The sequence below is a fragment of the Malania oleifera genome, chromosome 1 (genome assembly GCF_029873635.1).
Source record: "Malania oleifera isolate guangnan ecotype guangnan chromosome 1, ASM2987363v1, whole genome shotgun sequence".
Classification (NCBI taxonomy): Eukaryota; Viridiplantae; Streptophyta; class Magnoliopsida; order Santalales; family Ximeniaceae; genus Malania; species Malania oleifera.
The window spans coordinates 67932931-67950107 of record NC_080417.1 but is presented as its reverse complement, the minus strand read 5'-3'; the positions used below and the strand labels follow the sequence as shown (position 1 = coordinate 67950107).

The 17177-nt window shown below is 34.2% G+C and overlaps 1 protein-coding gene across 2 annotated transcripts in view; it reads left to right on the top strand.

The window, feature by feature from the left end:
- Positions 1-1828: 1828 nt before the first annotated feature.
- LOC131157550 (protein TONSOKU) overlaps positions 1829-17177 on the top strand; it is a 28458-nt gene continuing 13109 nt past the window's right edge. The window contains exons 1-10 of one of the 2 annotated variants that reach the window (XM_058111801.1): positions 1829-2184; positions 3440-4234; positions 12076-12252; positions 13053-13144; positions 14519-14617; positions 14851-14951; positions 15030-15332; positions 15420-15460; positions 15547-15795; positions 16563-16710. In XM_058111801.1, the coding sequence (XP_057967784.1) occupies positions 1912-2184; positions 3440-4234; positions 12076-12252; positions 13053-13144; positions 14519-14617; positions 14851-14951; positions 15030-15332; positions 15420-15460; positions 15547-15795; positions 16563-16710 (2278 nt within the window). In that variant the 5' untranslated portion in view covers positions 1829-1911. Of the gene's footprint in view, positions 2185-3439; positions 4235-12075; positions 12253-13052; positions 13145-14518; positions 14618-14850; positions 15333-15419; positions 15461-15546; positions 15796-16562; positions 16711-17177 lie in introns of both variants that reach the window. The other variant, XM_058111792.1, reaches the window with a different exon arrangement.

The window sequence follows — 17177 nt, the reverse complement described above, 5'->3', positions numbered from 1 at the left end:
TGTGCATTTCGGTTCTGTTATGATTCACACAAATCCTAATCAAGTGCCTAACATTTATAAGTGAAATCTTGAGTGTCCTAGGGTCATTTTTGGGTCCTTTTGAAGACATCGAAAAAATATGGTGTCGGTCGACCGAAGGGTAAATCCTAAGGTCATTTTAAGGTCATTTTCATTTTGAGCATTGTGAGCTTACGTATTAAAACATGCATGTGGGGTATGTGATTATTACAAGTAAACACCCTAATTTAATATTACAGACCCTTTACAAAAATGAATTATATATTACAACATGAAATGATTTGGTCTTGACTCTTCACTTTTTTTATGTGCATCTTGATCTACCAATTTGAGTTCCTACACATAATCTCAAATACCCATTAGATACAATGAGTATTTGTCATAATCAAAATCGGGCGTGATCTATAACGTCAACAGATGGTTTTGTTCAATACACACAAAGTATACTAGTACAAGGAGTTGGAACTGTACCATTCCCAATAGTCAAGATAGACCTATTAAAACCTTGTCCTATAGTCCTACCAATGGTGTGTCCAATTTCATTTAAGATTATGAACAATAAACTTATATTCTATAAGAACTGATGATCTAATCTTCTGTGTATAAGTCGTACTCTACACACTAGATCACCTACTATATAGAATAAAAGACACACATGCATAATCATTAAATAAATAATGTCAGGCAAACATTACTCACAAAAATTCTCATTAAAATAGAATAACTGAAGTTATTAATAAATACTAAAACCAATTACATAAAGCATGTCTTTCAGTATAAATCTCTAACAACATTAGCCTATAGAGTGTAAATCAAATTTGCCAAAAACAACTCTATAAATGTGTCTCTGGATTACCACAATCAACTCCTCAGGAGAAATAGTCTCGCCATCAAACCTGCACTTATTCCTAAAGTGCCATAGGAAATAGATTGTAGTAGCAAGACCAATCCGCTTTCCCACTGAAAAAATTCTAGTCCCTCTAACCTATTTGTGGAGCCACTTTACCGCCACTTTTAAGGCGGTCATAGCCCTTCGTAGGCCCAACCAACTCCTAATGCAATCCAAGACATGAGAGGAGAACTTGCATTTGAAGAATACGTGGTCAATAGTTTCCACCCCATTTTTACAAAAAACACACTAATTGTCACTATCATCCCAACACAGCTTATCACATGTGAGTTCCCTTTAATTCCCAACCATAGAGTAAAGGAATGCTTAGGAGTACTTCCACTTCTGCACACTTCATTAACCCAAGGAGCCTTACTTCCCTTCTGTCTCCAGTAATCATAACATTGAGAGGAGCCTTTATGATCCAAGCTCCCACCCATTCAGCATTCTTTCTGCAACAACTATTTGATTATTAGAACACTGAAGAATCTAGTTCTTGATGTCAATCATCTTCTTAATAAAAGGGGGTCTTCTAATTTAAAGTCTTTTGGCCACATTTTTCTCTCTCTCATTTTACAATTTATACGATCCTATCACTATCTGTATATTTTTTATGAAAATTGACATTATAAATTCATTCATAATCGATCAAACATTTATTCATTTAAATTCACACTATGCTTTAAAAATATTTGAATTTTTATTGAATAGGATGGTGGCTAACGGCGTCTCTAGACTCTAATATTGATATCACCGCGTCTCAGGGGATTCTACCTACTTAACCGCAAGCGTTCCCCGTCTGGTCCAAAGCGCAAGTCCGTTAACTCCGACATTCCCGTGAAAGCGTTTGGCGGGAGTTTAGACTTTAGATGCCAGTTTTGCTTGTACTATTTTTTAAAAAACAAAAAGCCAAAACCCGAACGCCATTTGCCAAAAATCACGAAAGAGAAGTAGCAAATCTCTGCAATCTGCAAACCCTAGTTCTGTATCCCCCATTATTTTCAATGACGAGAGATGGTTCGCAGCTCAGCGCAGCGAAGCGGGCGTATCGGAGTGCGTCGGCGGAGGGCAACCGGCAGGAGGAGGCCAGGTGGGCCAACGTTATTGGCGACATTCTGAAGAACAGAGGAGAGTACGTTGAAGCACTCAAATGGCTCCGGATCGACTACGAGATCTCCGTCAAGTATCTTCCCGAGAAGCACCTTCTCCCCACTTGCCAGTCTCTTGGAGAAGTCTATCTTCGCCTCGAGTACTTCAAAGATGCCTTAATTTATCAGGTACTCTTCCCAATTCTATTTGGTTCGTGTTCCGCTTGGTTGCTTGCAAAAAGAGAAGTTGAAACTGTGTTGGAGCAGAAGAAACTATTGTAAACTCATGAAATAGGAGTTGATTTGGCATTGTATTTCTATGTCATTCTAAAATATTGCTTTTCTTTTGTTAAATTGCTTTTGAAATTAGGGCTTTATGGAATTGACATTCACTTCCGAATTCTTGGGAGTCTATGGCAACCGAACTGTGGATTTGGAATTGTGCTGCCATCTCCAAAAGTTCGAAAGCCACCATCACATACGACTAAATGCAAGTCTTTCATAACTATTTAGGCCGAGTTAAATTAAGATAGCTATGGTTAAGACTTGGATTCATTAACCCTTAATTTAGCACTTTTAACTTTATCTTATAACGGCACTTTAAAAATTTTTTCTTCCTTTTCAGCAACCAAAGATGGTGTTATTTCAGTTTTGGACAGAATAACTTCAATGTAGAATAAATTAAGATCTCTGATTCTTAAAAAATCTATAATTTTTGGTCTAAATGAAGCCCCAAGCAGTTGTCGCACATGTAGTGCTTCATCTGCTCTAATGTTTGATTCCCCACTCAGAAAAAAAGTCTTGCTGTTTAGTATCTAACTGGCTCATTGTCTTAGGAAAGCGCCAATTTACTTGTTTTCCTTCCTTGAGAAGGAAAATTATGATTTTATCAAGGGAGCAGATACCTTATGTCAGACATGATGGCTTGCTCTATAAAAGCAGGACATTGATTTTGCTTTCCATGGGTAATACTAGTTTATAACTCAAACCTGGTGAATGGATGATGTGATTGGCTGCAAGCATGACTCACAAATTAAACTTCAACTCAAAATGTGCGTACTCATGTTTAGTTAGGAAAGCCATGGTTTACCAGACAATTAATTGTATTTTCATTGGAGTTTAGTTACATCTTAGATCCAACAGTGTTTTTTTTTTTGTTTTTGTTTTTGTTTTTTTTAAAATAAATAAAACCCCATGTTGCACTTTCTTTCTGGTTTATTTTTATTTAGCTTAATTGTTCATATGCAATTCAAGAGATCTGTTGAGCCATTATATATTGCTTGTGAATTGAGTCATTTAAAATAATTTAATCCCATCGATTTCCTTTTATTAAATATTTCCCCCCATTATTTTTGAGATAACTATTTTTGAAAAATTGTTTAGGAGTCTTGAGTTATTCTATCTCCTTCCATCAAAATTTTTCTTATTATTGTTTTGGTGGCAGAAAAAACATCTAGAGTTAGCCAAGGATAGCAATGACCTAATTGAGCAGCAAAGAGCAAGCACACAACTTGGTCGGACTTACCATGAAATGTTTCTACTATCCAATGATGACCATTACTCAGTTCGGAATGCCAAGAAGTATTTCAAAGCTGCCATGAAACTTGCTCAGGCTTTGAAGGAGAATCCACTGCCAAACACTTCTTTCCTCAAAGAGTTCATTGATGCCCATAATAATGTTGGAATGCTTGAAATGGATCTTGATAATTTGGAAGAAGCCAAGAAAATCCTTACCAAAGGATTGGAGATTTGTGATGAAGAAGAGGTGATTGAAGATGATGATGGGCGCAGCAGGCTCCATCACAACCTTGGAAATGTTTTTATGGAACTGAGAATGTGGGATAAAGCTCGGGAGCACATTGAGGAGGATATCATTATCTGTAAAAGAATTGGGCATCGCCAAGGAGAGGCAAAGGGTTATATCAATCTTGGTGAATTGCATTATAAGGTGCAAAAATATGAGGAAGCGATTCTTTGCTACAAAAAGGCACTTGATTTGGCTAAGTCCCTGGAAGATGAAGATACCCTGGCAGGACAGATTGATCAAAATATTGAAACTGTAAAAGAAGCAATTAAAGTCATGGCTGAATTGAAGAATGAAGAGCAGAATCTCAAGAAACTATCAAGAAACATGATCATGGCTAGGGGTAAGCCAGGTGAACGGAAGTGTTTGCTGCAGCAGAATGCATCTGTTGACCGTCTTATTGAGAAATCAAGCATGGTCTTTGCTTGGCTAAAAGTAAGTTTTCTACACTATACACATCATTTTCTTTGCTCTTGTTGATCATCAAAAATAGTTTCTGCACCGCAGGAGTATCAAATTACATCTGAAAATCTTAAGAGCATTAATTTTAGCATTGTTGAGCTGAACAACTTATGCTGCAAATTATGTATCCAACCATTTCCCCTTGCAAATCTCAAAAGATTAAATTTTATGTTTTTAAACGTAGTTTTATGCACATATTTTATGGTTTAGACGTTAGGAGTTGAGGGTTAGTATTTTTTGAGTGCCACTTAGTATATGGCTTGCTATCTTTGTGGGTTGCTGTATTATGCAGTGATGGACTTATTTAGGTATTCCTTAAAATTGAAAGGGAAGTTTTATAGGACAACTATAAGACCAACTATTCAATATGGGTCGGAATATTGGGCGACGAAAAAACATAATATCCAAAAAGTAAAAGTTTCCGAGATGAGAATGCTTAGATGGATGAGTGATATAACATTGAAAGATAAATTAAAGAATAAACATATTCGTGGTAACTTAGGTGTAGCTCTTGTAGAAAATAAGGTAAGGGAGGGACGACTCAGATGGTATGAACACTTGCAACGTAAGCCTCATAGTGCAGGGGTTGACTTAAAATAACTTGGGAGGAGATAGTGAGTAAGGATTTAATGTCTCTGAATCTGTCCAAAGAAATGGTCCATGATCACATAAATTGGCGGAAAAGGATTCATATAGCCGACTCCACTTAGTGGGACTCAAGGCTTGGTTTTTTTGTTGTTTGTTGTTGGACTTATTTAGGTATTCCTCTAGATGGCAATCCTTGCTCTATGCAGTTTTGAAATCTAGTGATTGCAAAAGGTTTCTAAGCTTCTAGAAGGTGAGGAGGGGGAGTGGTGGAGGGGATAGTCTCTTCTTACTCTAACAAGTACTTATTGCAAAAAGTGCTTTTCCAGAACCACTTTTTTTGAGAATTTTTTAAGTGAACTGTTGAGAAGTAATAAAAGATAACTTTTTTTTTTGGCCACTTATAAGTGGTATTGTTTGTAGGCGGGTTGGTTTTGTTAATCATGATTTTAAGTAATGGTCGCGACCGTTACGTAATGGCTTTTTGGGTTATCGATACTGTTACACACCATGAAATCGGTGGGAAGAAAAATCACGGTTGTAACGGCCGTTACGGACCGTGATCATTACTTAAAGGCCGCTATGACCGTTACATAACTGCTATAGGACTGTTACACCAAAAAAATAATTTATTTTTTACTTTTTCTTCTCACATTTTCCCTCTCTTTCATAAATCACATACCATGTGGCAAGAGGGGGAAAATATTATAATGAGGATGAAAATGATACAAAATTTACTATTTCTTTAAATACTCATAAGAGATGCATTAATATACAATTTGAAAATACTAACTTGTTAGGAAAATATTTTATTTTGATAATATTAGTAATGTGATATTTATGTTATATATTTTTCAACTTTAACCTTCTTTCTTTTCTAGCTATTTTATATTTGAATTATTTGTATGTCTTATGTGTCTAATAGATTAATGGAGTGTATAATGTATTTTGTTTTATTAATTAATTTATGACACATAAGAATTTATCCAGATAAGAACAATTAGAAGTATAAATATGCACAGACACGTAGTTTTTCTATCAATGGTGGTTTAAAACAAATGTAAACTTGTTGCCCTTACCAAATAACTTAGTTACACGAGCTAAAGGATCCAAAATATACTAAAGCTCTTTCTACGAAGGGCTAAAAGCTTAAAACATGCAAGTATGCTAATATGCACAAGGTTGTGCGTGCTTCAAAAAAATTCACGGCCATTACACCCACTTCCCGTTATGTAACATCCGCTACTTCTGCTTCCCGTTACACCTGTTACTGTTACATTACGCTATGCAGTGATTGACTTATTTAGGTATTCCTCTAGATGGCAATCCTTGCTCTATGTGGTTTTGAAATCTAGTGATTGCAAAAGGTTTCTAAGCTTCTAGAAGGTTAGGAGGGCACTCTTTTTTTTTGGGGGGGGGGGGGAGGGGATGGTCTCTTCTTACTCTAACAAGTACTTATTGCAAAAAGTGCTTTTCCTTAACCACTTTTTTGAGAAATTTTTAAGTGAATTCTTGAGAAGTAAAAAAGATAACTTTTTTTTTTTGGCCACTTATAAGTGGTATTGTTTATAGGCGGGTTAGTTTTGTTAATATAATAAATTTTTAGCAATTTTATAATTTTAAGAAATATGTTAGAAAATAGTCATATATTATATTAAATTAGCATTAAATAACATTAAATAAATTAATTAACATTAAATAAGTTAAAAATTTTAATTTAATTATTAACACTATTTTTAACATAAAATAGTGTGATAATCATATGTTATAAACATGCATCAATAACAAATTTATTGTTAGTTAAAAAATAATTATATTATTTTAATTAATATAAAATATTTAAAATTCAAATATTCAATTAAAAAATAATTAACATGATTATCAATCAAATTTTTAATTAAAAAATTTTAATATTTTTTTATTAAAATATATATTAAAAATAATTATATATTATTTTATTATGTTTTGTGATGTATTAGTTATTAGTGAAATATAATTCAATTTTGGAATGAAGAAGAACCATATATTACTTTAAAATATTAAGTTATCATTAAATGAATTGAAAAATTTTAATTTAATTAATAATATTATTTTTGACATAAATTAATCTGATAGTCATATGTTGTAAATATACATTAATAACAAGATTATTGTTGATTAAAAATAATGTTATATTATATTATTTTTTCTGAATAAAAATATTTAATGATAATTAAAAACAACTTAATTATTAATTAGAAAATATTAATAATTTTAATTTATAATATATTTAAAATTAATCATATATTGTTTTATTTTATACTTTAACATATTAATTATTGATGAAATATAACAATATAAATTCAAATAACACTCTATAATAAAAGTGAGTATCCAAATATCACTTATTTTAAACACAACCAAACATCACTTATGACTCTCAACGTTGTTCTAGTTTAGGACTTATTAAATTCAGCCCTTTTTATGAAAAACACTTTTCCATAAGTAGTTCCAAATGATATCCCTAAGAGGATTATGAGATATGCTATTTGTTTAGTGTTGGTGAGAAAAGGGACCATCTTGTGAATTGAGAGATTGCTTGTAAGTCTAGGGATGCCAGGAGAGGGAGGGGTAGGTGTTCAAGTGTTAGAATTTGGTGTCTAAAAACAATGCTTTGTGGGCATGTTCTTAAATTTTGGCAAACTTTGATAGGGTTTGAAAGGAAATCAAGATTCAAGTTACTTAAAAATTGAAGAAAACTAACAATTTTTTTTTTTTTTTAATTCATTTCAAAAGTATTCACAATCATCTACTTTAATATTTCTCAAATTTTCATTTATAATTTCCATAATTTATTGTGAGTTTATTGTGTTTCTTTAAGTCGAAATCAAAAGTTTAGTCCTTGCTTGTTGGTAAGTGGTTTTTGACGTTCTCTTTTGGTGGTTAACCCTCTTTGACATAAAGTTGTTAGGAGTAAATTTGGTTTGCAATTTTGGATTTATCTTGCAAATTTCACCTTTTTTTTCCTCTTGTATTAAAAGTAAAGTGGTGGATGATTCTTGAGTTCATTTTGCGAAGGATCTTTGCGTAGAGGAGCATTATTATTATTATTATCATTATTATTTTTTTCTTGTTTTTACCTCTGCCTTTTGCATTCCTTTGCGCCCATATGTTCCTATCATCATCATCATCATGATATTATTGTTATTCATGGTGATTGTGTTTCTTGAGATTTTCATTTACATAGGAATCTTAATGCTAGGGAGGTTGAGGAGCTTTCTTTGGTTATTTGATTTTTGCAAGCACTTGCAAGGGGGATGTTAGGATTGGACTTTAGATGCATTTGGTTTATTCTTATTTGATTTGTTCCCATAGTTTTAAAATTGGTGCATAGCAGTTGCATTTGCCATTATGTAATGGCATAGGTGGCTTCCAAGACTCTTATTGTGCGATACCTTTTAGGTCCCATAGTTCACAACCATATTGGTTAATACGGTCTGTTACATTATTGTAACAGCAAATTATGGTACCATAGGTCCGTAACAGTGTGACAGACAGCTATGGGTTGCTGTAGACCGCTATGGGTTGCTATAGACCACTATAGGCTGCTACATTGCTGTAAATAACTTAGCTAGATTTGAGTCCTTTTTTTTTTTTGCATTTTTTTACTCTTCTTTTCCTATATTAAATCGTAGAAACTCTAATCTATGTTGGTATATTGAATTAGTATTTTGCTATTAAAAAAATCATTTTTAGGTATATTTGCTTTGATGTTTAGTATGTATTTATTTAATGACTAGTATTCAAATAAACCTAACTTGTTTTCTCTTTAAAATAACTTACATATCTGCATGTTGTAAGTTCCTTCAATTTTATTTTATTTTTAGTATTTCTCTACCATCCAATAAAAAATGGGGACAAAAAAAGATTTCTACTGCTATGCATTTATAATTGGTTTTCAAGTTGCGGCTATTCACTAAGCCCTAGGTGGTCATATGGCCTTGTGAAGCTTCACTTTGTATTTGTTTTAGGCCCATAGAATTAATGGCCCACGGGCAGTATAATGTGTGGGGTAACCCATATGGGAAATTTGTATATTTGCATGTGAAATTCTTTAACGGTACAATAATAGTATTTGAATAATTAATAGGACATTAAACAAAGAAATTTTCTTCAATTCTTGCCTTTGCTACATGGCAAGGCTAGAAATAGGCAAGCCTTGAAGTGGGGCATTTGTAGACATAGAAAAAAATGTCTAAAATTAATTTATTAGTCAAAATAAAATATAAATTTATTTGATTTATGTTTTAAAGGATCCCATAATGAGCTTCATTTAAAAAAAAAAAATATTGTGGGTTTAACAAAAATATTTGAGCTTAGCCAATTTAAATATGCTTTTCCAGCCCATTGGCCATGTTCTATACAAATAGACATATGCCCTCATATGAAGGATTCTAGGATTTTACCTAACCCTATCCTTGCCTATTAAAATCTCACATTGGCTTCACAAAAGGGGTTGACTAGAGAAAAACAAATAAAAAAGGTTGGAGAGATGGCACGCATCAACAACCTAGCCTTCGCTCTTTGGCAATCTCAGTGATGAAAGAACATTCAAATTTTTGAATCGATCTTGTGCGATCCGTTTTTCATTTGGACACCTATTTTTCGTGATCAAGCTCATGCCCATGAAGATTAGAAACGAATCCATCTTTCGACAAATCGACAATTTCATTGTCTGGGAGATCCACCATTGCCTTGTTGAAGAACACGCTCCTTGAGCTCTCGAATTGGCAAATCTTATCAAATAGATCAAGATCGAACAAATTTGTCTTTTGCAGGTATCATGCAAAAGATCCACTTTTGCCTTGTTTGGGAACACACTCCTCGAGCCCTTGAATCGGTAGATCTTGTCAAATAGATCAAGATTAAACAAATTTGTCTTCCATGGATTGTCAAGTTGATTGTGCTGAAGATCCACTGTTGCTTCGTTCGGAAACACGCTCCTTGAGCCCTTGAATTGGCAAATCCACTTTCAAGGAGATCGAATCAGAGGATACTTTTACTGTTTGTTGTAAAAATAACATTGATTGTACCCATTATTTATTTAATACAGAAATCAAATATTTTGTACTAATATTCTTGTCCTAATAGGGTTATGAGAGACATTCTTTGCTTACTGTTGGTGAGAAAAGGGATCATCTTGTAAATTGGGAGATTGCTTGTAGGTCTAGGGAGGGCGGGGGTGTTTGGGTGTCAGGAATTTGGTGTCTAAAAACATTGCTTGTGGGCATGTTCTAAAATTTTTTCAAACTTTGGGAGGGTTTAAAAGGAAATCAAGATTCAAGATAAATTAAAAACTGAAGAAAACCAACAATTTTTTTTTTTTAATTCATTTCTAACGTATTCACAATCATCTACTTTAATATTTCTCAAAGATCCATTAATAATTTCCATAATTTATTATATGTTTTTTTTATGTTTCTTTAAGTTGAATCAAAATTTTAGTCCTTGCTTGTTGGTAGTATTTTCTAAAGGCATGAATTTTGTTGTTACAATAAGTCTATGCTTGATTTCTTCTGAATATGAGTTTGAAAATACTACTAATCTTCCACCAAGCTACCTACTATCCCTCACCATAAGACCTGAGTTGTAACTTTAGCTTCTTAATAAAGCTGTTGCTCCTCCTAGAAACGACTTTGAAAAAAATCTAGAATTGCAGTTCAACACCTAAATGTACTTTCATCTTGACATTTGCCTCAAACTAATATCCTCCCTGAAGAGAATCTTTTCCAAGTCATTACCTGGGTAAATTTCCTGGATCTGTTGTCTTCATCCAACAAGCATGCTCATCCAGCCTATCCAATTTCCAAAAGGATGTAATTTTCCCTTGCTTTCATATCTCAACTATCACCTTATTCCAATTCAAATTATTGTTTACAAACTCCAACTTTATCATAAATTGGACCCTTCCCAACCTTGAACGTGACACTCCTTCCATGAATGCTTGACATCGATCCCATAAGAGGTGATTTGTAAGTGACAAGTTCTCAACCTAGATGGAGCAGGGTCCCTGCATGATTAGAATCTTGTAGTACAGGACAATGATCAGACATAGGCCTAGATAAAACCTCTCAACTCGTCTTAGAGTGGACTGAGTGGACGGCTGTAATCCACTGCTTCCCAAAACCTCTCAACTCCAGAGGAACCCTTGAACATGATCCCTAATAGAAGCCACTCTAGTAAGTAGTATCCCTCACAATCACTATACCCACAGTTGAAGGAAGACCTAGATCTTAAACCTAGACTCCAAAGCTTCTAAGAAAGCATTCACTTTGAGGGACCATGACTAAAAATCCCTTGCACATTCGAAGAAAGGATCCTCATCTTACCAAATTTTTTATAAGATCCAGACTCCTCCCACCTTCTTCCCCCCCTCAAAATTAACATAATGAACTAACATAATCTAAGACCCAACTCTCCTCACAAGGAAAGTTCTAAGCAATCTGGTTATCCCTCTATCCCCGAGAAGGTCAACAGTTTGGGTTGCCCCCTCTTCAACAGAATCCTCATTGCACGTAAGTCATAACATAGAATTATTGATGATCAACATTGGAATAGGAATAAGACTTGCAGAAACAGCTATGCTTTTCATTGGAACCCCTGGTTGGTTGTTTCCTAGATTCTAATTGGTTGGAAGAGGTAGTGAACTGGGTTCCAAGGAATATATTCTGAAGATTAGGATAATAGAAACTTAATAAATTTCAGTCTACGGTCTAAAACAGGCTGCATTTAATTTTTATTTTTTATTGAATTGTGCCTCTGAGATTAAAATACTCTTTATTCTTGGTTAGCTTTCTCACTAGAAGCCAAAATTGTTTTTGAATTGCTTTAAATTAGTTCAACTCAAGTGTCATTTTGAAGATAATGAAAATTCAGGCTGGTCATGTGAGAATCATTGTAATATTGGAGCTTCTGTTGACAAAGTTATGTCACCAATTTTAAAGAATTTGAGTAATGTAGGCAAACTATTGCACCTGTTATAGCTGTGGATTAGTGTTAGCAATGCTTATAGAAATGTTCTGTCATAACTGACTATTGCATTTCAAGTTGAGGGACATATGGGTTTTCTGGTACATCCAAGAGATCTGTGTAAGTGACCTGTGAATAGTTTGGTATTGCTTTCAATCTATTTTCTTTATTTAATTTTTTTTTAAGTTGCTTCACTTCTTATTTTGAAATTTTGTTTTCAGCATCGTGAATTTGCTAAAAGAAAGAAGAGAATAGCAAGTGAACTCTGTGACAAAGAAAAGTTGAGTGATTCATATCTGGTTATTGGAGAGTCTTATCAGAAGCTTAGGAACTTCAGGAAAGCCCTTAAATGGTACAAGAAAGGTTGGGAAGCATACAAGTCAATTGGAAACTTGGAGGTACACTCAATTTAAATGCTACAATCTCTTAGAAAACCATTTGTTATGTTTAATTCCTATTGCTTGAAAATTTTTATGCAACTTAAATTAGGGCCTTCTGGATGACTATTATAATGTTGAAAATTGAACAACCAGTGGTTTTTGTATTTAATTCTTTGATAACTCATATGAGTGCTTAGAAAAGGCATGGAATCAGTCAGAGAGCTTACCTGAGGACTGTAATCTGAAATTTCTCAATTGAATGGTGCTAGAAATTTTCGGTACTGAATTTTTGGGTGTGTTTGAAAATGCCATGTGCTTTCTATTTTTTGTTTCCCGTAAACAGAGGACTTGTTTTCTATATTTTTTTTCTAAATATAAAGTAAGCAAGAGAACACAAAAGGTCTGCTAACAGCTGCAGGCGACTTTTCTTTTTTCAGAGTCTGCCCATTTTGATGACATGCTTTATAATAAGAATAGAGGTGAAAACAGTTCTTCTTTTTCTTGAATTTGTTTTGTACTTTTCCCCCCCAAAATGCATTAGACATTAGCCAAAGAAAATAAGAAGGAAGAAATGGGTTCCCTAATGTGCCATTACCAGCAGCATCATAGATTTTTATTTTATTTTATTTTGAAAATTCAGGCTTTTGAGGTGATCTTGATATACAACCTACATATTTAGCTTGAGATGCTTGAAATTTAGAGATGGAATTTGTTAAATGTGAGCCTTACAACTTAAAAATTGACTATTCTGTCAAGAATATGGTTTTTTTTTTTTGGAATCTGCCAGATTCATATATTCTGAACTGGTATTGCTTTAGGGACAAGCATTGGTGAAGATTAACATTGGAGATGTCTTGGATTCCGATGGTAATTGGGCAGGCGCACTAGATGCATTTGAAGAAGGATACAGGCACTTCTCTCTCTCTCTCTCTCTCCCCTTCTCTCTCTCTCTCTCTCTCTCTCTCTCTCTCTCTCGTGTATGTGTGTGTGTGTGTGAAATTCTTTATAATTCTATTTGACACTGATAAGGTTGCTCCTTCTGACCAGTTGGTCATGGGTTCGAGTTGAAGGAAACAATCTCTCTTCATAAAAGCAGGGGTAAGGCTGCGTACACTGTGACGACCCTCCCCCTACCCTAAAAGCAGGGAGCCTTGTGGTCTGGGGACACCCTTTTTGTACTGTGTGTGTGGAAAGAAGATTTGGGAGGGGTCGTTGAGGGAGAACGGCTTTTATTGACCTCTAGGGTTCAGTTGCAATCTACTTAATCATTTGACATTTTAAGTGCAATTTGCATGGAACTCGTTATTATATTTGATTGGGAAAGAGAGAACTCATTACATCAGTGAGTTATTGTTGATATTTCTTAGAAAATAAGGTATAATTTCTTATTGATTGGTATGAAAAGGTTATATTTTAAAGCAGTTATTAGGCCTATTTTCTCAAAATTTTTTTTGAAAATAATGATGGTTATATGCTTGCAATCAATGTTTTAAAAGGTCAAGGCATAAGTCAAGTCGTTTAAAGCCTTATGAGGTGAGGCATGAGCCTTAAGGTGTTGAAGTGTGAGCCTCTTGAGAGTTTTATTTTTTAGATAAAAATATGCAAATAAATTACATATTTTTTTGAAAATAAAAATTTAAGAAAATTACAGATAAATTTAAAAAAATATATATAAATTGAAAACACTTGTTAGCCCTTTAAAAAAAAAAATACTAACTTGAATTCATCAAGTAAATCATGCCTAGAGGTGGTTATAATATTACAAAGTTCAAATTGTTTTCATGATCTAAGATTCAACTCAATTATTTTAGAGAGGTTGAGGGTTTTGAGGACCAATTCATAGTATGACTTCCTTTCATATAAAACATATGGCGCTCCTTCCATACAAATTCTTAAGCCACAATGCATATTGTGTTGGTCTTTTTGGAATTTGGTATTTTAGACTAAGTCTCAAAGCATTGAGGGGATGCCTCATATTGAAGTGAGCCTCAATTGAGCCTTTTAAAACATTGCTTGTAATTAATGGACTGGGACGGTGTTTTGTTCATTAAAATTATTTTTTTCACAATTTAATAGGAAGAATTGAAGTTCCCATTTCTGCTGCACACTGTGTTCATTATTTCCGCTTGCAAGTTTGTACCATGATTCTGGCTGATATGCTCCCCTACAAGTCATGAGAAAAGTCGTTCTCCGTCTGAACTGCACACAAATGCACACTCATTGATTAATCAATGCTTTATGAGGTCATGTGTTTTCTATGCTCATGCTATTTCACATGTTGCAGGATTGCTGTTGAAGCAAACCTTCCTTCTGTACAAGTTTCTGCACTAGAGAATATGCACTATAGTCACATGATAAGATTCGATAATGTTGAAGAGGCCAGGTAAATTTGGTTCAGGCAAGCTGGTTTCAGTTTTAAGCATGCATTATAACTATAACCCCATTGGATGTTGAGCTGATTTCTCAAAACTGTAAAAATTGAAGGTCAAATGTCTTGGACTGATATGAAGTTTTGGATTTTATTTTGATCCACTAGATTTGTCTAAATTTTTTTAGAGCACACGGAAATTATCATTAAGTAATATCCATTTCTGAAAGGAAGATGATCTTGTGTAGGAGGTTGCAAAATTTGATTGACAATTTGAACCAGTCAAAAATTAGAGATGTTGAAGCACAGAAAGTGATGGAAGATTGGTGCTCTGAAACTGATACTGAAGGTGATGATTGTTTATCGAACAATAGGTCAAATACAAGTTTGTCGGCTGTGAAAAGTAAATCTTATTCCTCTACATCAGAATCACTCCCTGATGTTGAAGAGTTGAAGGATGACGTACCTTTGATTTCACTTCTACAGTCTGGCAAACTATTCCCCACATTGAAAAATGCTCAAATAGAGAAACAGAATGCTACCAATGAACCACTTGATGCTTCATCTAAAAGTTTATCGAAGTCAGCCAGTGATCAGCAAACAGGTGTTGGTCGTAAGCGTATTCGTGTAGTTATTTCTGACGATGAAGGTGAGATGCATGATGAGGCAGGCTGTTCACAAGGAAAGTTTAAAAAATGCCTATTGGAGGATGTTGCCACTTCAAATGAATGTGAGTTTCAATAACATGCTCATTTGGGCTTTAGATTTTTATTTTATATAAACTGAACAATCAGGTGTATTGATTACTTGACTGCAGATAAGAATAGAAAGGAAGCTTCTAGTCCTTGTGAATTTCAGGTATATTAGTTACTAGACCAAGTTCTTAAAAGAATTGTTTTTACAATGAAATTGTTCCTGAATACTTTATACTTTTGGTTTGGCAGGATGTCTCAGCAGTTCCCTCCAAAAGTGCCTTCAGTTTATGCACTGCAGTTATTTTGGAAGAAAGCACATGTTCATACAAATCCAACAGTTCTAATGTAGCTTCTCAAAGTGGTGGAGATTTGCAACCTCTGAATACTGTCAAAATTGTTCCTGGTTCTAATATTCCTGGTTCTAAATACGCTGACAACTTGTTGCACGAACATAGTAGTGGGGGTCTGAAGTTGAATACTTCTCATGGTGAACATGGTGTGAGTGTTACTATTATTAAGACACTTCCATACAAATATATGTGGGCAATAGTGGATGAATGGTGCAGTAGGTTGTTGCCTTATTGAGTAAAACGTAATATTCACTTCTGTTAATCTATTTCATAATGCATTCAAGGGATACTGTAAGGGCAGCCTAGGTGCAATGGTAAAGTTGTTGCCATGTGACCTGGAGGTTGTGGGTTTGAGTGTTCAAAACAGTGTCTTACAAAAATGCAAGGTAAAACTGCATACTATAGACCTATTGTGGTCTGCCCCTTCCCGAGACCTCACATTGGTGGGGAGCTTTGTGCATGGGGCTGCCCTCTTATTCAAGAGAAACAGTCCTGCCATTTGGAGATCTGGTAGTTTCCTGCATGAGACATTTGTTCCATAAATGCCTTAAGTTCATTTGCCACAGTGATCTATGCACAGAATTACTTAGATCACTAGCTTGATGCTTTTTTAAGTCTATATTTATTAGCTGTCAAATGGCAAGTGGTAATTGTAATGTTTATGTGGGTGGTCATAAATATTTTCTACTTATTATGGTGTATTTTGACTATTGTTGCATGTGGCTAGAACTACTTTTGCATAGTTTTATAATCCTTGTCTTTCTTTGTATTTGGATAATAATGATAATATTATTATTATTATTATTATTATTATTATTTTTTGGATTACGCACCAGGTTTCCACGTGTCCGTTTTACGGTCCACGTGACTAATCCCGCGCCCCTTGAAGCCTATGATTTGTTGTGCTTATTGCAGCAACATATTATGTTCAAACTTGATGATCAATTGATACACATGGAAACAAGCTCTTTCATGATTGTTGATGAGTTGAATATTGATTCTCTGAAGATTGAAGTGGCATGCTTGTACTATTTACAGCTTCCTATGGAGAAGAGAACAAAAGGTAGGAATGTATTATCAAAATTTGAGTTTCTGATTGCTGGTCGTCAAAAACCTAGTCAATTGTTCAATACAAATGACGTGGTTATATTAGTACAGAAATTGGTGAGGAAATTATTCACGTTGGTACTGCTACAACTATTCTGGAAATTCTAAAATGAAAAGCAAATGTTCAGAATGTTATTTTGATGATTTTTAATGGGTTTATGTTTGAGCTTTAAGTAAAAACAGAGAGTGAATGAATCTGTGCATACCCAGGAAATGTGTTGGTAAGGTTTACAAATTGTATGAATGACTGATTGTGGTGAATGGTTTAAAGGAACACAAACCATGTAAATACCAGGTTTAAATTAAATGTGCTAGGTGTTTGTAAAATTGAGTTCTGGTGCTTTTTGCAGCATATTTTTTTTTGCATTTTAGTTTCTTGTTTGGTGAATTTTTGGGGTTTGGGAAGGTAGGACTTTTGGAATT